General features: G+C 46.8%; 1 protein-coding gene across 4 annotated transcripts in view; it reads left to right on the forward strand.

The window, feature by feature from the left end:
* FBH1 (F-box DNA helicase 1) overlaps positions 1–21,925 on the forward strand; it is a 51,664-nt gene that overhangs the window by 270 nt on the left and 29,469 nt on the right. The window contains exons 1-8 of one of the 4 annotated variants that reach the window (XM_075925133.2): positions 669–993; positions 2,534–2,698; positions 7,626–8,179; positions 10,877–11,007; positions 16,753–16,888; positions 17,178–17,368; positions 19,022–19,135; positions 20,123–20,217. In XM_075925133.2, coding sequence (XP_075781248.2) covers positions 7,742–8,179; positions 10,877–11,007; positions 16,753–16,888; positions 17,178–17,368; positions 19,022–19,135; positions 20,123–20,217 — 1,105 coding nt within the window. In that variant the 5' untranslated portion in view covers positions 669–993; positions 2,534–2,698; positions 7,626–7,741. The other 3 variants (XR_012902905.2, XM_075925118.2, XM_075925131.2) reach the window with 3 other exon arrangements.

The raw sequence follows: 21,925 nt of genomic DNA on the forward strand, positions 1-21,925 counted from the left end.
GGGCCTCGGGGCGCATTGGGGGCGGGGCTTCAGTTTAAGGGGGCTCCGTAGTGGGCGGGGCTAGGGTCTGGGATTGCATTGGGGGCGGGGCTAGGGTCTCGGGGTGCTTTGGGGGCGGGGCTTGGGCCGGAGGGGGCTCGTATGGGGGGCTCGGGGCGCATTGGGGGCGGGGCTTCAGTTTAAGGGGGCTCCGTAGTGGGCGGGGCTAGGGTCTGGGATTGCATTGGGGGCGGGGCTAGGGTCTCGGGGTGCTTTGGGGGCGGGGCGTGGGCCGGAGGGGGCTCGTATGGGGGGCTCGGGGCGCATTGGGGGCGGGGCTTCAGTTTAAGGGGGCTCCGTAGTGGGCGGGGCTAGGGCCTGGGATTGCATTGGGGGCGGGGCTAGGGTATTGGGGCACATTGGGGGCGGGGCTAGGCCAGAGGGGGCTCGTATTGGGGGGGGCTTGGGGCGCATTGGGGCGGGGCTAGGGCCTGGGGCGCATTGGGGGCAGGAGCATTCCATGGGGTGGGGGTGTTCACTGGGGTGGGGGCTAGGGGGCTGGGTCGATGGTGGGAGGGGTCTGTATTGAGGGGAAGGGTTGGGCCTGGGGGGCACTGTGGGCGGGGATTGGGGTAGAGGGGTATTACGCATTGGGGACAGGGATCAGGTTCTGCTTTGGGGCCAGGGGTAGGATCTGGGGTGGGTTTGCATTGGGGGCCAGGAATAGGCATGGGCAGGTAAAGGCAGTTAATGCCCTGGGTGGAGTTCCCAAGGTCATGGCCAAAGCAGAAGTAGCCGCTTGATCCTGTTCTCTGGGATATTTAAGATCTTGAACCATTGAAGCAAATAGGTTATGATTTATTGATAATAATGATTAAAGTTGGACTAGTTCCTTTTCCCAATTTGAATTCTGTGTCTACTCTCCTAATAAGAGAGAAATAATTTTTAAGTGGATTTTTTTCAAAGGATCTGATCTTGAAGAGCAAATATTTCCTCTGTAGACATTTGCTTCTGGTATGTTTTGGGACAGCAAAGTGGTGGTTGTATAAGGCATTACATACCCCAGGGGTCTTTGCTAAAGCTCTTAGTGGTGTATGTAATAGTTCTGAGGGGAGGAAGACATGAAAGAAAATGACTTGACCTTTGGATGCTAATTGAAGCCAAAAGCACTTACTTGCTTCATGGATATCCTGGGTATGGTTTCTGGTATGGGATATCATTCTCTGATTAAAAACTGAAGCCAAGTAAGCAGTGTGGCTTGGAGGCTTTTACTGCATCTGGAAGGATTATTGCACATGATCATTAACTCATAATTCTGTAGCTGGACATTAAGTTATCTATCCTTGCCAGTCCCTATTATCAAAGTAGATGGTATTGTTGCACATATGCATTTACAGTAGAACATTTAAACATTGCTCGCAAGATTTTCTAGTTAACTGCCAACTGTAGAGGTAAGAGCTACACTGCAAATATATCTGAGTAGGGGCCCAGTTACGAGTTTGCAGTTTTGAGTGTAGACTGAAGTTTAACAAGTCTGGAGTAAGGATGTTAAAATGCGGTTAATTGACTAGTTGACAGGCACTTCCGCATTCCTCCTTTGAAATGTACAAGAGCCCCAGCAGTGGCTCTTCTACATTTCAAAGGAGGAATGCGGAACTCCTTGTACAGCCTGGGGCCAGCGGAAATCCCGCTGACTCTGGGGCATGCCTGCTTTGAAATGTGCATTTCAAAGCCATGGAGCCTGTGGTCAGCAGGGGACTCTCAATCCACAGTAGCTGCCCCTTTGAAATGCACGGAGGCAGTGTTTTAAAGGGGCAGCCGCCACACAGCTGATCCACATATCCGTTGTGCAGCGGCTGCCTTGGGGTTTCATAAAGTCCCCCCTCCTTTGCAGCAGGGGGAGGATGTCGACTAGTTGACTAGTCTTTAACATCCCTAGTCTGGACATGTCCAACGCTTTAGCTTTTTTGTGCAATTGGCTTGAAAACCCATCTACATTAGATTATTTTTTCGATTGTAACCAGATCCCAAAACTTAGGTTGACCTAGCTACGTTGCTCAGAGGTGTAGAAAACTCACAGCTCTGAGAAATGGAGTTAAACTGACCTAAACCCAGGTGTGGACACGTCTGTTTCTATTGATCTAGCCACTTCCTGTCCTGGGGGCAAATTTACTACTTCACTGGCAAAACTCCTGTCACTACAGTAGCTGTCTGTGCTACAGTGACATAGCAGTTGCTTACTGGAGGATATCCCAAAGTTCTGTACGGTGATGAATGAGACACCAAGAGTGATGTTACTGTGTAAACTTAGTCTGGGACAGTACAGAATGTCTTGATGTTTTATTTTACTCTACAGAATATCGTCAGGGGTCTGCATATATTTCTGCATAGGCAATTGAAAGAAGGTACATTGGTTCAATGTTGGGATCATCCCATAGAGCTAGGAAACTAATTGGCTGTAGGTGTGTACCAAAGGCACAGCATGTCACTTGAAAACAAACATCAATGTAATTGAATTAACAACCGTGCAATTTGCTTTTCACGTTGGTGACAGTGAAACCATTTAAACAAAAGCGCCTCACCGCCAGCGACTGTGAAGCCTTCAGGCAGAGCAGAGAAGGCTCCTGTTCCCTGACACAGCCTTTCAGTCAAAGACGAGTGAGCAGAGATCTAAACAGAGGCCTCTACCCAACATACAGGACCAAGAGATCACAAGAAGGTAGAGTGTTTCTAAACAGGTTTAAGAGCTGAGAGAGAGAGAAAATGTTAATATCAACTCTGTGCAACAAGTAGAATTTAACCCCAATTTCTATGAGCGGGTACAGAGGGAAGAGCAGCGGGAAAGGGCTAATTGTCCAAAAGGAAAGAAGTTGATTGATCCATATTGTAATCACCCATATTGTAGTCTAGTAAAGACCCACTAAATTGAAAGCTGAGGGCCTCCTTCGACCATAGTACTCCTAGTAAGGGAAGTTGATAGAAGCGTTTCTCCCATTGACCTTCTGCTGTGGGGCTGCCCCAGAAAATCAGTGTAAGGTAAGTCGACTCCAGCTATGCAGTTGTCATAGCCGGAACTGCGTATATTACATCAGCTTTATCTGCCAGCGTAGGCCTGGCCTCAGCGTCAGGAGTCCTTTCCCCTCCCAAGGAGGGGTGAGTCCTACAACAAGGCTGGGTTAACTCCTGTTTTACCCCAACTTCAAATCCCCCCTGCCTTTCTCTAGCTTTGAAAAGCTGAAGTGCGCACACCAGCCTCGGTAGGCCAGCCTGCTTGCTGCCAATGGGAGCTCTAAGCAATAGATACTGCAGTATCCGCATTTATGGAATAGTGATAGAAATGTAGCCGTGTTAGTCTGGTGTAGCTGGAACAAAAAACAGGACTATGTAGCACTTTAAAGACTAACAAGATGGTTTATTAGGTGATGAGCTTTCATGGGCCAGACCCACTTCCTCAGATCAAATAGTGGAAGAAAATTGTCACAACCATATATACCAAAGGATACAATTTAAAAGAAAGTGAACACATATGAAAAGGACAAATCAAATTTCAGAACAGAAGGGGGATGGGGGGGGGAGAAGGTAAATGTCTGTGAGCTAATGATATTAGAGGTGATAATTGGGGAAGCTATCTTTGTAATTAGCTTCCCCAATTATCACCTCTAATATCATTAGCTCACAGACATTTACCTTCCCCCCCATTCCCCTTCTGTTCTGAAATTTGATTTGTCCTTTTCATATGTGTTCACTTTTTTTTACTTGTATCCTTTGGTATATATGGCGGTGACAATTTTCTTCCACTATTTGATCTGAGGAAGTGGGTCTGGCCCACGAAAGCTCATCACCTAATAAACCATCTTGTTAGTCTTTAAAGTGCTACATAGTCCTGTATTTTGTTCCCGCATTTATGGAGACACTCCTGCATATTCATTATTTAATACGCCTTCTTATTTAATTAGATCTCTCGGTGTTTGTTGTCTAATACTCTGTACCAGCTTCCATTCAGGGATTTCAGTGCACTTAATGGCATTAACGAATACATGCTCACAGCCTCTCAGTGAAGAAGGGAACTAATTATTATGCCCATCTTCCACACATGAGGTACAATTTTCACAAACACCCACGTTTCCTTTTCCAAAGTGGCTTGGGAGCCTGAAGAGAGGCTAAGTTGCTTTTGAAAGCGAGACTGAGGTTCCTAAGTCACTTTGGCACTTTTAGAAATTTTCCTCGGGAGCTGAGGGGAAGTGAGTGCCTTAGTGTCGGAGAGTCTGTGACTGAGTCAGGACTGGAACTCACGGCTCCCGATTCTCTGTCCCACGCCTTAACCGCTGAAGCACGCTTCGGTTCCATCGTTGGCTATGAAGGCACATCTTCGGCTGAGTTGGTTTTGAAAATTAGTCACTTTTGGGTGCTTCGCTCAGGCCCTTTAAGGCGTGCCAATGTAGGCTGTCAGCATCACTCACTGCTTTTTAAAAATTTGGCCCTGGGTTTTCCAGCGTTGCCGCTTGGTTAAACATTTAGGAAGCACAAAATGCATGGCTGTGTGAGTTGCAGACTTGAGTATGGTGAGTAGGGTTGCCAGGTGTCCAGTTTTCTACCGGACAGTCCGGTATTTGCATCGTCTGTTCAGTAGAAAAATTCAGAAAATACCGGACACGTGCAATGTCCGGTATTTTCTGAATTCCCGTCTGGGTGCTGGACGGAAGCCTGGCAGGGGCCAGGGATTGACTGGGAGGCAGGGCTACAATTGGTTGAGAGCCTCTGGTTGTGTGCAGAAGCTGGGCAGGGGGAGTGGCTCCCAGCCTCTCCCCCCGCCTCCGCCCGGCTTCTACGAGCAACTCGAGGGAGCGCCTGCCAGGGGCGCGGCCTCTTGGACTCCGGCTGCGGCCAGTGACAGCACCACCCGCGCCAGCTCCGCTTCCCACCCCCTTCCTCCGAGCCCCCCCACCCCCTCCTTCCGTCCAGCCCTGCGTTCCCCGACCCTCCCCAGCTCTGCTTCCCGTCCCATCCCCCCTTCCTCCCAGCTAGCCTTGTGGCCCCCGGACTCCCCCCCCCCCCCCCCCCGCCAGCTCTGCTTCCTGCCCCACTCCCCTCCCGGCCAGCCCCTCCCCCCCCCCCCCCCCCCCCCCCCCCGCCCATGATCAAGTGTGTCCGGTTTTTCGGCGGGGTCTACCTGGTAACCTTAATGGTGATTAGTGTAGGTTGCTATATCAGTGAAAAGGAGGGGCTGCTGAGAGTCCATTGTAGACTTTCAGTTTCACTTCTGTGCAATGGTCTTTTTGCTGTCAAAATTAATTGGGCTGATAATAAATAACTTTAACTCTTTTCTTTCATGTTGATCTCTCTTTCTAAAATGTCAGTAAGTTTTTAAGGGCTGTTCCATGTAGGGCCTGAGTCCTCACAGCAATTTTTGGTGGCCTCAGAATGTGGCCACGCTGACAGTTTTTCTAAACCAGAGCCCTGCTGCCCTAGGCTGAAGTCTGAAGCTTTAAACAGTTTCCTGCATCACGTGAAAATCACAGCTCAAAACCCTGAGTCGACAGTCCTCACATCCGGCCACTGGTGGATTCTGAAACTGCAGTCGGCAGAGCATTATTGCTAATCTCAGAGAGTGACCACAGTAGTTTTAGCAAAATGCAGGACAATGTAGCACTTTAAAGACTAACAAGATGGTTTATTAGATGATGAGCTTTCGTGGGCCAGACCCACTTCCTCAGATCAAATAGTGGAAGAAAATAGTCACAACCATATATACCAAAGGATACAATTAAAAAAAATGAACACATAAGAAAAGGACAAATCACATTTCAGAACAGGAGGGGGATGCAGGTAGGGGAGAGGGGGAAGGAAGGAAGGTAAGTGTCTGTGAATTGATGATATTAGAGGTGGGGAGAGTGGGATGTCTGTGAGTGGGATTGTTGATTTGTACTGTGGTGTCCAGGAAGTGGATCTCTCGTGACATCTTTATGATCTGGACGCATGGCCAAGAAACACTGGAGACATTCCACAGAGATTTCAACAACCTACACCCCACCGTCAACCTCAGCCTGGACCATTCTACACGAGAGATCCATTTCCTGGACACCACAGTACAAATCAACAATGGAAAATTAGACACCACTCTCTACAGAAAACCCACCGACTCATACAGTTACCTACATGCTTCCAGCTCCCATCCAGAATACACCACACGATCCATCGTCTATAGCCAAGCCCTTCGATACAACCGCATCTGCTCTAATCCCACTGACAGAGACCAGAAGCTTCAGGATCTCTACCAAGCATTTATAAACCTCAACTACCCACCCGGAGAAATAAAAAAGCAAATTGAAAGAGCCAGACTAATACCTAGAAACTATCTACTTCAAGACAGACCCAAGAAAACCAACAATAGAACACCATTTGTCATCACCTACAACCCCCAACTTAAACCTGTCCAACACATTATCAATAAACTACAGCCTATACTGGAACAGGATACCATACTCCAAGAGGCTCTGGGAGACAGACCCATAGTCTCCTATAGACAACCACCTAACCTCAAGATGATTCTTACCAATAACCACAGGACATACCACAGTAATACCAACCCTGGTACCTTCCCTTGCAACAAACCCCGTTGCCAGCTTTGTCCACATATTCATTCTGCTGATACCATTATTGGACCTAACCAAGTGAGTTATAAGATCAAGAACACATATTCCTGCGCATCCAGAAATATAATTTATGCTATCATGTGCCGAAAGTGTCCATCTGCTATGTACATTGGACAAACATCTCAGACACTTCGCCAAAGGATTAATGCCCACAAAACAGATATCAGACAAGATCACAAAGAAAAAACAGTTTCTTGCCATTTTAACCAGAAAGGACACTCTCTCAATGACTTAACCACCTGCATTCTGCTACAAAGACCTTTTAAATCTGCACTTGAAAGGGAATCCTCTGAACTGTCATTCATGTTAAAATTCGACACTCTCCGGGAAGGAATGAACAAACACTCAAACTATCTTACCCATTACCAAGATAGCTTCCCCAATTATCACCTCTAATACCATTAGCTCACAGACATTCCACTCTCCCCACCTCTAATATCATCAATTCACAGACACTTACCTTCCTTCCTTCCCCACCCCACCCGCATCCCCCTCCTGTTCTGAAATGTGATTTGTCCTTTTCATATGTGTTCATTTTTTTTAATTGTATCCTTTGGCATATATCGTTGTGACTATTTTCTTCCACTATTTGATCTGAGGAAGTGGGTCTGGCCCACGAAAGCTCATCATCTAATAAACCATCTTGTTAGTCTTTAAAGTGCTACATTGTCCTGCATTTTGCTTCAGCTACCCCAGACTAACACGGCTACATTTCTATCACTATTCCACAGTAGTTTTAGTTACCCTCATACCTCTCAGCTTCCTTCCTTATGCTATTGTGTTTGTCAGCTCTGAGGAAATCATTATTGTGAAGTAGAATTCACAGATTTCTTTCTATTTATCTGTATGTATGCAAAGATCATTGCGGTGGTGGTAGCAGGGTGTTAACAGGTTGCCTTGTTTGTTTTTAAAGACTCTTGCAGGCTTTCAGGTGTTGGGCACCCAGAGGATGCCACATTTTACTTATGTTCTTTCTTCTTGTCTTTGCTGTAGGGCAGGGTCATCAGAGGAGCATCACTGATTACTTCAAAGTCACTCAGACACAAAGCACCGGTAACAACACCGCAATAAGCAATGAAGTCAAAGAAGAGTCATTGGATTCCTTCTTCATGGACGATTTTTTGGAGGATCACTGTGCCCCGCTTGAATGCGAGGGGGACACTAACCCAGCTCCCTGGGATCCTGCGGCCTCTAGAAAACGACCTCACTTCTCAGAAGCAGCTGCCAGCTATTCTACGGGATCCAGTAAACGTGCTGGGACTGATAAAAAGCCTGCGACGGACAGTACCCGCAAGTATTCTCCAGGGCATCCAGAAATCAAACAAGACCCTGATGTCATAGAAATTGATTTCCTAGAAATTGATCCAATTCCTGATGCATGGTTTGGGCTTCTAGGAACGTCCTGCGGTAAAGAACCCCAGGGACACATTGATCAGCTGCCCAGTGAAGTCCTAAGCATTATCTTTGCTTTCCTCCCTGTGACTGATCTCTGTCTGAACCTGAGCTTGGTGTGCCATCGCTGGAGAGAGATTGTCAGTGATCCAAAGGTGAGAGTGTTGTACAGTTTAACCCAGGAACGTTCTCTCTCTCCTGGTTAACTCAGTGACCTCTCTCTTTCCTCCTTTTGAATCCAGAGGCACCGACTTTTAAAAGTGCCAGATGGGAGCTTGACCCCTGGCTGTGTCCCAACCCCCCCCCCCCAACTCCACTCCTTCCCCCAGTGCCCCAGCCTCACTCTGCCTCTTTCTACCTCCGCTCCACCCCTGCTCTGTCTCTTCCACCCAGTTCTGCCCCCTCGCCTAAGCACGCCGTGTCCTTGCTCCTCTCCCCAGAGCCTCCCAAATGCTGCAGAACAGCTGATTGCAGTGGGATGGGGGAGGAGGAGGAGGTGCCCATCAGTGGGCAGGACAGCTGATGAGGGGGGAAGGGGAACTTGGCACCCACCAGTTTTTCCCCATGGATGCTCCAGCCCTTGAGTCTGCATCTGTGTTTGAATTTGCTTCTTCCACTTACCTGTCCTATTAGTAATCGCCAGACCCTCCCTTATGTCATTCTTGTGTGGAGCCTTGTCTATGGGGTGCGGAGGGTCTGCTAGATGATGCTGGACATCCTCAATTCCCTTCCCCCCACCTCCACGCCATCAGTGACTCCAGTTTTCAGTGGCCACCAATTATATTTTTGAACCATTACCTTCATGTGTTCTCTGGTGTGAGTGTGACGGGTTGGGTCCCGGTGTTCCCTTTGATGCTGTAATATATACTGAGTCCACCTGCCTGCCCTCTGAAGCATCCCACTACCCTGTCCTGTTAAACCAGAAGCTCTGGTCGCCCCCAGAAAGGCACCGAATTGGGATAATAGCTCCAAGCACAGTAACACAGACACTGAGAACAGCTCAGTTTTGGGAAGGCTGCTACAGGGCCTTGACAGCACCCAGGTGCACAGCCTGGATGGGGTCAGCCCCCAGATAAATCCATCTGATTCTGTGTAAGAGAAAGCTCATAAAGTTCACTCCCTTTATTAATGAAAGAGCTGCACAGCTGTTGTCCCTCCCCCAGGTACCAGTTATGTGCTCTTGTCCCTCCCCCAGGTACCAGTTATGTGCTCTGGGTTAGATAATAAACAAAGGTGATTTTATGAGGTATAAAAAGTAGTTGCAAGTGATGACAGATCGATCCAAGTGACAAGTATCAGAGGGGTAGCCATGTTAGTCTGAATCTGCAAAAACGACGAGGTGTCCTGTGGCACCTTCTAGACTAAGGGTATGTCTACATTGCATTCCTCTTTCGAGAGAGGAATGCAAATGCAGACGAACGAAATCGCAAATGAAGTGCGGATTTGAATTTCCCGCACTTCATTTGCATAATTGCGTCCGGTTGCTTTTTCGAAATACCCTATTTCAAAAAAAGAAACGCTGTCTAGATGCGGTTATTTCGAAAGAAAACCCTTCTTTCGAAATTACCCTTACTCCTTATAAAATGAGATTTAAGGGTAATTTCGAAAGAAGGGGTTTCTTTCGAAATAACTGCATCTAGACAGCGTTTCTTTTCGACCTGGAGCTATCAGCTTCTCCCCCGCCTTGTTAGAGTTCTTTTGTTCTTGCTACATCGACCTGTCACCACTTGTCTGACCTTAAGGTGTTTGCCTTTGGAGGCAGGGGGCCGTCTTCTAGTTCTTTGTTTGCACAGCAACACTCCCGCTGGTGCCCGGTTCCATGTGTAGCGTGCCCGTGCACAATACAAATACTCCATAGCCATGAACTTTTGGAGGCGGTACGAAATGCCTAGCTCTTAGTCCTCGAGGGTCACTATAGTGGGAGGGCTTGTGTGGACAGGCTCCACGGAGCCGGCAGGATGTCTGAAGCACTGGGCTTTTCTAATCGTAGTCAAAGTTACGGTTGCCAGATGGTTGAAACAAAAATACCAACCCCCTTCTCCCCTCCCCCCCCCCAAAAAAAACACCGGGAAAAAATTCTGTTGAAGGGGAGAAAAAGGAGGGGGGTGGGGAGACCAATGTTGTTGAGGGGGGGGGGGGGGGGAAAGGACTCCAAGGACTTATTATGCCAAAAAAGGGGATAGCAACGGGGAGAGGTTGAGCCCTAAGACCCAGGGGAAAGCATTCCCCTAGGTGTTTTGGCCTGCAGCCATTTTGTGCCGGCAGCCTTGGGGAACCGAGTAGGCATGGTGACTGGGAGTGTTGGGGGCTGGGGGGAATTCGAGGGGGGGTGCCGAGTGTGTGTAGGGTTGCCAGGTGCCCGGCATTTTTGCCTCCTGGCCGGGGAAAAATTCAGAAAATACCAGACATCTCAGGTGTCCGGTATTCTCTGAATTTTTTACCGGACAGGAGCCGAAAATACTGGACTGGCCGGGTGAACACCAGAGACCTGGCAACCCTAGTCAAAGTAGGTCTGAGTGACACTGTTAAAAATGCTGGTGGCCGATCGCTTCTTGGCAGCGCTGGTGTTTCACCTGTGTGGTTAAGATAGGGATAGTGAGAAATAGAGAAAAGCCTTCCATTGACAAGTCCTCAGACTGTATGGAGCAGGAATTTTCACTCTTTTCTCTTCCACCTCTCCTTTTTCTTCATCTTCTTTTCGCATCCTGAGCTAGCTGCTGCTTTTTATCGACCTGCTGGGTCTTGCCAAAGTGAGATTACATAACTCCCCCAGGAGCGATGCTGCTGCTTATTTATACAATGTTTGCGGTTGAAAGGAGTTGTTCAGATGGAGGCATTGATTTGCATTTTAGTTTATCCCATGGAAAAAGCTGTACCATCAGTACCTCAGGAAGGAGGCCCACGCTCTGCTCACAGTAGAATGGATTCTGGATCGTTATGGAATAACCCAAGAGCAGGATCAGTGCCTGCTGGGGTTTATAAGGTGAGTCTGTTTCTTTGTGTGACTTTACAGTTGTACGTCAATGGATCGGAGGAACAGTCCAGTGCTTTGCCCTGTTGGCGGGCTCTGTAGGTTTGTCTCCATTTTGTGCTGTGCTTTGCCAAGAAAGAAATGATTAATTTCCTGTCACGCATCTTCCCCCTGCATGAGTGGGGTGGTGAGAAGAGGACTTACTTATAGGATTGCCAACTCTGACTATAGTTGTATTTTTTTTTTTGCCCCCAACATGAGGTAATGTCTTTTTCTTAAAATATCCCATTAAAATCTCCAGGATTAATTTCTGTAGTCACTGGGAGATTGATGCCAATTCCGGGAGTCTCCAGGATCGTTGACAATCTTAATTAGTTATCAGAATTAAAAATGATCCGTGGGCCTTTTGGGTTAGGCAAAAAAATGCCTTCTTCCTTAAGAACATAAGAACTGCCAGACTGGGTCAGACCAAAGGTCCAATTAACCCAATATCCTGTCTTCCGACAGTGGCCAATGCTAGGTCTCCCCAGAGGGAATGAACGGAACAGGGAATCATCCAGCAATCCCACCTTTGTCACCCATTCCCAGACTGACAAACAGAGGCCAGGGATCCCATTCCTACCCATCCTGGCTAATAACCAGGGCTCGACAAATAATACAATCTACTCGCCTGAGTAGATTGTAACCCGGAAGAGCCGGGTTCGGGCGATCTGCGCATGCGCAGATCGCCGGACAGCACGGCTGGCGAGCAGAGCTTGCCACGGTTCGGCAAGCCCTGCTAATAACCATTGATGGACCTAACCTCCATGAATTTATCTAGCTCTTTTTTGAATCCTGTTATAGTCTTGGGATTCACAACATCCTCTGGCGAGGAGTTCCACAGTTTGACTGTGTGTTGTGTGAATACATACTTCCTTTTCTTTGTTTTAAACTTGCTACCTATTGATTTCATTTGGTGACCCTCTAGTTCTTGTGTTATGGGAGCAAGTAAATAATTTTTCCTTATTCACTTTCTCCACACAAGTCCTGATTATATGATGATTATATGATTTTTCCTCCCCCCATCCCAAAATCTGTTCCCATTTCCCTTTACTCTGACGCCTTAACAGCTAAAGATTTTATGCCATAAAATGCTCTAAATTCCCAAATCATTCAGTTTTCTGGATACTGTTATTTATTTCAGCGGGGCATGGGAACCCCAGTTGTGGTACAAGACCCCATTGTGCTGGGTGCTATACAAACCCAGAATAAAAGCACAGTTCCTGCCCCAAACTAGGGATGTTAAAGACTAGGCAAAAATGCGATAAACAAATGCTTATCAGATAGTCAGTTGACTAGTCGATTTTCCCTTCTCCCTCCCCCCCACTTGCTGCCTCTATCAGATAGAGGCAGCAAAGCGGCGGGGGGGAAGAAGGGGTACTTGAAAGCTGTGTGGCGCTGCTGCTTTGAAACACCGAGGCAGCATTCAAAGGGGCACCGAGGCAGCATTCAAAGTCCCAGCTTAGCTGTACGACACTGCCCCTTTGAAACGCCTCCTTGGTGTTTCAAAGTGGCACGGTGCACGTAGAGCCCAGGGTCCGCTGGGGACTCCCCAGCTGATCCCGGGCTCCAGCGCGGCATTTCCGCAGAAACTGGGATCAGCTGGATAGTTCCCAGCTGACTCCCGGTTCTGGAGAAATGCCACACGGAACTTGCGGTCACCTGGGGAGTCCCCAGCTGATGCCAGGTTTTGCTGAAATGCTTCACGGAGCCTGGGATCAGCTGGGGACTCCCCAAATGACCACGGTTTCTGCGCAGCATTTCCCCAGAACCCGGGATCAGCTGAGCAGCGCTGGATGCGTGGAGCCCAGGGTCAGCTGGGGACTCCCTAGCTGATCCTGGGCTCCAGCGCAGCATTTCGGTGGAACCCAGAATCAGGTGGGGGAGTCCCCAGCTGATCCCGGCTGCACATGGCATTTCAAAGCGGCAGTGCAGCATGGAGCCTGGGGTCAGCGGGCGACTCTGACCTCTATTGACCCTGGGCTCCATGCTGCGCTGCCGCTTTGAAATGCACAAGAGCCCCCACTGGGGACTCTTGTTCATTTCAAAGCTGGGTCTCATGTGCAGCCCAGAGCCGGTGGGTCTTCTTGCTGGCCCCGGGATTCACACAGAAGATAATCAGTTAGCTTTGCACGTGTTTGCTGGGAGCTCCTCCCAAGTGTGAGGAGCAGCATGGGGAAATTTTAACAAGTGGGCAAGAGAGGTTGGCATCAAGGGCCAATCAAAGGTGAAGGCTGACATCTGGATAGCAAATGAGAGTTGATACGCAGGGCGGAGAAATAGGTCGGCGTGGGGGGGAGCATCCTTGAGAGCAAAACTGATAGCTAATGTTTGATGCAGTAGAGAACGGGGAGCCCGTGAAGTGCTGCAAAGAGAGGATTGACATGATTCAAGCAATTGACTAGGAAAATTATCTTCGCGGAACCGTTCTGAATGGGTGTCAGCAGGGCAAGAGTGCGTTTGTCTAGGCCAGAGGGAAGGATGTTGCAGAAACTGAGACCTGAGATGGGGCGAGTATGAGCTGCGTGAATGGATAAGACCGTATGTTAAGGATGTTATGCCGAAAGAGTCTGCAAGATTTAAATACAGCCTGGATCTGAGGACCTAGAGAGAGGTCTGAGGCACAGGTACAGTGGTGGTGGTACAACAGGAAGCTCTGATTTTAAATCAAAGCAATTTGTCTCCAATTTTAATAATGATTTAAACCAGCAAGGAGCAAGCCTTGATTTAAATAATCCGTTTCAATCATGTTTTGCATTTGCATTTTCTTGAGCAAAAGTGGATGCTCCTAGGCTGATAATCTGTAAACTACTGAACAACAAACTAGACAGATACCCCAACCAATTGGACATTACTGTTTAGGGCTGGTCCAGAATCCTAAGTGTTAATTATGTACTAGACACTTAATAATTTTAACTAAGTCTAGCCATTAAAACAGGTTGATTGGCAACTAAATATAATCTTCACACTAAACTTGGTGCTGCTTTTTGCTAGTCTTGATATACTGTATCTGTACACATTTATTTAAGCAATTATGTAGCTTATCTTAACATTTATTCATTCTTAACTTTTATATTATCATATTAATAAAGGGTGAAAGATGCATTTCCTATTCGATTATTAATATTTTACTTGGAATGTTTGTCAAACTCATGGATGGAAACTCAAATTCAATTAAAATAGCACAAACAGCATTTCATTTTTTGTATTTTAAATGTTCTGGATACATAATAAGAATGTTTATCAAAACATATTTTGCATTTAAAAAATTAACGATTTATTAAACAAAGGAAGTATGAACTGTCATGACCAGATTGAATTGATTGTTTCCGGTCACATCCTTCAGTATTTTGAAACTAGTAGATCTCATCCTCTAACACACAGTTCTTGTTAGTAGAGTGGAAAAGGAAAACAAGCTTTCCTACTTTTTCAACTCCCATTGGTTTCTTAGCTTTGAATCAACTACCTTTGAATCAGTGAATTGAACTAGTTTAATAACCGATATGAAGAAAATATTTTCTCTGCACCTGTAAAAGACATTACTGCTGTCAAAAGCTGAGTTAGCACTTCAACAAGCTCGGATTCCAGGTGCTTAGCCAGTGACTGTGTGACCAGTTCAGTGGTTTGACTTTGACACTTGGCAGCAAAGTTTTCTGCTTAATATTATATTTTGTATTTAATGTAAGTGATTTTAATAGGTTATAATAAATGTAGGTCTTAACATAGTTTGTCAATTTCAAATTTAAACATAACTACTTTTTAAAAGCTTGCATTTAATTTAAATAAACAAATTAGTTTTATTGTTTTTTTTTTAATCATCAGTTTTTATCCACCTTGAGTTACCTCTTTTTCTCAATCACTGGGGGCATCAGGGAGGGTGTGATGGGAAGAGAAAGAGCTCTGTTTTAGCGATGCTGAGTTTTAGCTGATGGCTGGACATCCACAGGGAGACGTCAGAGATAGGCCATGATGGGACAAAAAGAGGCAGGTCTGCAGCGGAGAGGTAGATTGCAGAGTCATCAGCATAGAGATGGTGTCTCAACTTGCTGTTGTGCATGAGATTATCCAGAGATAAAGTCGAGGGGCAGACAGACCGCTGTGGAACACCCCCACCACCCAAGAAGCGGAGGAGACTCCTTCGAAGGCTACACTGAAGGAACGATTGGAGGAGGAGGGGAACCGGGTGAGGACAGACACAGAAGTCATGATTGCAAGATGAAGACCGTGGTAGTGGTGTCCAAGGCAGCTGACAGGCAAAGAGAGTGAGAATGCAGTACCAGATCTGAGCTTTGTCTCGGTCTTTAAAGACTTCGGCGAGAGTGGTTTCAGCGGAGTGTCTGGACCTGAAGCCAGATTGTAGAGGGTGAAGGAGAAGAGCTCTGGACTGTGATTGTAAACTGTGCATTCAGTCAGGATAGCGATGAAAGGGAGAAGGAAGTGGGAGAGGCAAAGGGGGTCAGAAGTTCTGTTGTTAGGTGTTTTTAAGATGTGAAAAACCTAGTGTGAAAAAGAGCTGATCCCCCTCGATATGAACAGTGATAGCTCTGAGGTTCACCGCTCCCTCTCATCATCTCCGTTCCTTGCACGTTATTATTTGCAGTGATGATCGGCGATCGCTGGTTGCCGAGTATAATCCTTTTCCATGGGAGTTGTGGACCCTCAGGTGGCTGATAAGGCCAATCCTTGAACTGTGAGTTCGGTTACAGTGGGGATGGAGGTTTCCAGGTACAGCAGGAGGCTGCTGACCATGACTAGTAGCCTGGCTCCCCTTCTGCACCTCTTCTCCTCAGAATGTCGGTGGGCAAATTCAAAATGCAGAGTGCCATTGCGTAGGACTTCTCTCCAGTTTGAGCGATGCTGGGCGAGTATCTCCCACCTGTCAACGTTGCACTTCTTGAAATTCTTCTTTAGCAAGTCCTTATAACGCTTCCATTGTCGTCCCACGTGACGGTGTCCTCCTTTCAGCTGAGACAACAGGACCTGATCCGGGAGGCGATGGTCTGGCATCCGAACAACAGGGCCAGTCCAGCGAAGTTGCTGAGGGATGATCATTGCCTTGATACTGGGGGTCTTTACCTCTTCCAGAACACTGATGTTACTTAAGCTGTTGTTTGTACTCCTGTAGTGTCCGAAGTGTGCAACTTGGAGAAAGAGCCAGTCCCTGCTTTGGAGAGTTTACAATTCAGGGCCCCAATCCAGCAAAGTTCTTAAGCTCGTACTTCACTTAACTTTGAGTCCGTGAGACTAGGAAGAGGGTTAGGTGCTTTGCTAGCTCAGAGCCAGAGCACTTAGTCCCTAGCAGGATTGCACACCGTAGGATACGTGGGGTAGACCAGTGTTTCTCAACCAGTGGTACAAGTACCCTTAGGGGTACTTGAGAGAAGTCTGGGGGGGCACGTCAACACAACTGAAACTCGGAGAAAACTGAATTTTTGTTTTAAGTTTTGCAGCGCTTTATTATTTTTGCACTTTTTACACCCACAAATGTCATCGCCTGCCTGGCTACGATTAAGTCATTTAAACAAATGTGTTGCAGTTGTAGAAAAAATGTTGTGTGTGTGAAAATTGTAGGTGTTGGGGGTACTTAACCTTTTTTTATATTAAGTACCTCTTTTAAAAAAAATTGTAAGAAGCACTGGGGTAGACAACAGGGCAAGCATAATGGAGTGGCAAATGACCTCACTTTCAATTCTTGTCTCTTGGGCACTTTCTGCACAGATATATAGCTGCCTCCAACGCTGACCGGAGAACGGATCCTGCGGCGGTTCTGAGGTGCTTGAAATCACACCCTCTGTTTCCCAAGGCAGAAATATGCATCATCAAGAGACTGCCTGATTTGGAGGGTACCGTGGGGGTAGGTGAAACGTTTCTTGGGCTAGGGGTTCTCTGACAGTTTACTTTGTGGGCCGCATCTGGAGTAGTGGGCATAAAGGGTTTTCCTGAGGAAAAGCATTTGTTAGTGGAAATGGGAAATAAGAGAAGGAATTGGCTGAAATTTGTTAATGAGGCTGTTAATGATCACAGAGATCTTTCAACAAGGCCTACCTCTCTCCCACCCCACTTCCCCCACAATACTTTAAACAGACAAACCGTGTCGTCCTCTCAGTTCTCTCCATTCATCTTTGTGCCATCGCTCTGTCCAGGCTGTGAACGCGTGGGCCGTGATGGCAGCGATCGTGCTGTTCTCCGACGGCGTGCGTGACATCCAGAAGCTGATGGCTTGTCTTAGGAGACCAACCTCTACCCTTTCATTCCTGGACGTCACTGAGACCTTGTACTGCATGGCCATGCTGCTGAATGCCATGAGAGAGAAGGGCATCAGTATCAGTAACAGGTGAGGAGGGAGAGACTCTTGGCCCTCACAGTGAAAACCTGAAGCGGGAATACTTGTTTATTGAGAGCCCCTGCTGAACTTGGCCCCTGCTGAACTTCTCCCGTATCTCAGTACTGTAGTTCAAGGTGTTTTTAAGGGCCATTATTTTTCAGAAAAGTGACTGTATAAAGCAAATAATTCCCTACCCAGCAGTTCAACTGCCTGTGTGCGTTTGGAGTCCTAGTTGTGTATCCCAGTTCTGAAAGCCACCAGAGCAGAACTGACCCGGCTCTGGGAAGCAGCGAGATTCTGAGGGGATTTATGAGTTTCAATCCACTCTTTGACTCACCCTGTAGTCTTAGACAAGTCACTTCACGTCTCTGTACTTTCAAATCCCCCTTCCATGGGTGTCGTGAGGGTGAATTTGTTAACCAAAGCAGCATGTAGACATAATGGAAAGTGCTATCTGTGATTGTTCCGAGTGATTTGATTCTCTCATGAGTCCGATATCCGCACTAGGGTGATTAATTAGGCTCCGGTTAGGGATGCATCTGTTAAACTGTAAGTATAACCCTATCCAGGTGATGGTTACCAGTTAACCGGCAGCTCAGCTGGGCCCACCACACAAAGAGCTGGGTTCCAACCCAGCCGGGCCTGCCTGCCTGTGATGCAGTATGGCACCATGGGCCCAGCATGACGGGAACAGCCCCTACCTGCAGCATGGTACAACAGGCTTGCCCTGGTCCAAGCAGCCCCCACCTGTAGCAAGATAGACCTGGCCAGAACAGCCCGTGGTGCGGCAGGCCCAAAGCAGTGCCCCCCAGCCCCCCACCCATGGGATCTGGTTAACTGGTTAAATGTAATGTTTAACTGGTTACCTGAATAAATGGGATTTGACATCCCTAGCTCCGGTTGCAGAATATTTATTACAGGTGTTGAACTAGAACAGCGGTTTCCAACCTTTTCCAGATGGGGACCCATTTTGACAATTCGGGAAAACTCGGTGACCCAGGGCAATTAAAAAGATGTGAGAGTGGCTCCTTAAGAGCCAGCTGGGGAGACACCTGGTGACCCTTTTGAAATGTAATAGTGACCCATAGGTTGGGAAACCACGATCTAGAAGAAGGAAAGGACTCCGCTCAATTCTCCGATTCCAGGTTGTGTCTGTGGAGTGGATGGTTATGAAGAAGTTTTTTTTAAACAAGATGTGCAAACTGTGTCTTGGATCCATGAGAGCAGTAAACAAGGACTACCTCCATGCCGCTTTTACATCACTTTTCAGACTATAACAACACTTTAAATAAAGTTGTCTCTTATTGGCTATATCTAGACTACATCCCTCTGTCAGCAGAGGGATGTAAATGAAGCACTTTGAAAGTGCAAATGAAGCTGGGATTTAAATATTCTGTGCTTCATTTGCGTAATCACGTAATGGCGCTCTTTCGAAAAAGCGCTCTTTCGAAATTGAAGCCGCAGTCCAGATGCGGTTCTTTCAAAAATGGGGCACTTTTTCGAAAGATGCTGTAAACTTCATTTTTTGAGGTTTATAGGATCTCTCGAAAAAGCGCTCCGTTTTCGAAATAAGACAAGGACAGAGGGAGGTAAATGACATTTAATCGAGGATTGTCAAAGAGCTTCTTACATAAGATTTGTTGTCCTTATATTTTCTATTAGGATTCACTACAGCATTTTCTACTGCTTGTATTTGATGGAAAACTCTTGCCCTGTTACGCAGACAAGCAAGCTGGAAACAGTCGGTTCAAACAGCAGAGGACGCGCTTGGCCCAGGTAGTGCTCATGTATTTTGTTGAAATGAGAGGGCCAAATGCACAGATCCCTGTAAAGTCCTGGAGAGAACACTGCACAGAAAGGGTTAGTTTAGAGTCCTCCCGCTAGCGTCAGAATAGCTTCTTTGTCTCACTGGAGTTTCATCTTCAACAGTGGGAAAGCAGAATCAAACCCACAAGCTATAAACATCCAAAGTATTTTCCTTTTTTATTAAAATGAGGGGGTTTTACTCATTCAAATGACCACAGCTAGTAAGAAGCCTCAGTTAAACACAGTCATCTGCATGCAGCGTGACTACTGCTGGTTAAAAAGACTGTTCTCCTCCTAAGTGTCCGTAGGGCAGATTCCTGCCCCCTGCCTGGGAATGGTTTTGGGCAGAAGAGACGATGGCTGGTCTAATTTAAGCTTGATGGTCCGCTGGGAAAAGTGTGTATGGTGCCTAGCACAGTGGGGCCTCAATGCCTTTGTACTGCTGCTGAAAAGGAAAGAATTTTAATAAATGCCTGTTTATTATCATCATCTCCTTATTTAAGAGAGGCAGTGAGGCAAATCAGCCACCAAGCATTTGCTGGTATATCTCTTGCCCATGCAAACTCCATCCTGTCATCTGTATTGATGCAAGTCGCTGAATGCTTGTTACTTAAAGGAAAGACTGTCCAGTGGTTCGCGCACAAGCCCGGGCCTTTGGGAAATCAGGTTCAATTACTGTTCTGCCACAGACTTCCCGTGCGACCTTGGGCAAGTCACTTAGCCGCTGTATGCCTCGGTTCCTCATCTGTAAAATGGGGGGAGGGATGATGGGAAATAGCATAGATTCTCTGAGCATATGGGGTTCAACCCTTTTTCATTTGTTTCACAGCCCTTCATTCAATTTCATCACCCAGAAATCTTAGTTTAACTATGGCTCTTTCCCATCGCTATACGTTCCTCGTCGGTTGTGTTTTTTAACCCAGAAGAATAATTGCTTTGCTCTTACTTTATATTTAGCAATACGCTTGATATAAAACTCACCCATGAACAGCAAAGGATCCTAAACCATGCCATCTTGCCTGGTCAAATAGTGAAAATTATGGCATTTGCAGGTAAGAAAACAGACTGTGAAACAAGTTGCAGGGAAGCTTTATAAAAAAAAGAATGAGCTTATTAGACAATTAAGTGAACTCCAGTTTTGTTGTGTTTTGTCTTTGCTGGAGTGGAGGTGGTACAAGGAGCAAACACGGCTTACAGCTAACAGAAATAAATCAGGAGGTAGATTTTTGTGTAGAAGTCAAATAATAAACATGTAGGTAGGAAATAAGCCGCTTTTCAGAATATTTGTACGTAACTCCAGCTTCTCAGAAAAGCAGAATAAAAGAGGGAGTCTTGTAATGGCACAGAAAAGAAATTATGGCCAGTAAATTATTAAAGGAAATCCTTTTTTGGCCTAGCTCTTAGGAGCAGTATTACGATAGTCAGAGAGTTAGCTGTGGTACACTGTTTCACACACACACACACACACAAAAAAACAGAGTCAGGTGGCACCAGCTTCCTTGTAGTATTACAGTAGTGGGAGTTTTGGATTAGGGCTCCCTTGTGCTCAGCACCATAGAAACAGGTAAACAAGGCAGCCCCTGCCCTGGAGACCACACAGACCAGGATACGATGATGCAACACCTAGAAATAAGAGAAAGGGAGCGGGGGAGGGTGAAATGCACACGTTGCAAATCGTGAAAGATTATGTCCCAAGGTCGCCCCCTGGAGGTGAGAGCGGGCATTCTGCTTACTTCGTCCATGTTCTCTATCCTGATGCAAACCTGTGGTCCGGATCTGGGCACAGTCCTCCAGCTCTGCCTTTTAGCGAATCCATCCCTTTTGGTGGAGTAGGAAGCAGGCCCAACACCAGGAAAATACTTCCATAGCTCTTTCCGCGAGGGAGGCCCTGCTGTCAGCCCCATCGGCAGTCCAGGCTCTCACTTGGTCTGGGAACAGGGCTTACATAGCGAAGAACAGACCGGCCCATCTTCCTCAGAGGGCCCAGGCAGAGGCAGCATTTACAGGGTACCAGTCACACAGTGCTACAGGGTCCCAGTCTGGGTGCCCTGGGAGCCTAACAAGTCACAAGAGTTCGATCTGTTTGCGACCACAGGAGCTCCTTGGCCCCTGACTGGCTGGTAGGGATGTCACCTGCTCCCCACGCCCACACAAGACTGAAAATTCAGCGTGCCCCCTGTCTAGACAACTGGTACAATTCATTGCCCCAGAATGTCCTCCTGTCAGGTTAGTAGGAGTGTTTAAAAAGTGCAGTGTGTTTTTGTGACTGTTCATAACATTTGCGGCTACAGGTTGAGATTTCCAAAGCTGACTTAGCCACGCAACCCCATTAATTTCAGTGGAGGATGTTAGAGAAAAAACAGGTGACCCAGGAGTGGATGGGGTAAAAGGAACTGCTTTATTGCCTACGTTTGCCTTGGATATTCAACATAATGTCCGAGTGACCCCAAATTGTTAATAGTCAGAATCTTTTATCTATTTTAGTATGTTCATTCACACGTCTATCACTACTTTTCCTAAAACCTTATTTAGTAATGTTAACTCCCATGAAATGAATATTAATAAGCAAATAATGAATACAATTATACCGGCCCCTAATTACTATTTATATAATTTCTAATTGAATCAACACTTTTATACTACAAACTAACAGGTTACAGAGATTACAAGGAATCTGACCCTGAAGATATATTATGCAGAGCCAAGGAGGATAAGCAAGAGACATAACAAAATAGAGCAACTCCATACTTACCTGGTTTC

The sequence above is a fragment of the Pelodiscus sinensis genome, chromosome 1, assembly GCF_052426305.1.
Source record: "Pelodiscus sinensis isolate ZL-2025 chromosome 1, ASM5242630v1, whole genome shotgun sequence".
NCBI lineage: Eukaryota > Metazoa > Chordata > Testudines > Trionychidae > Pelodiscus > Pelodiscus sinensis.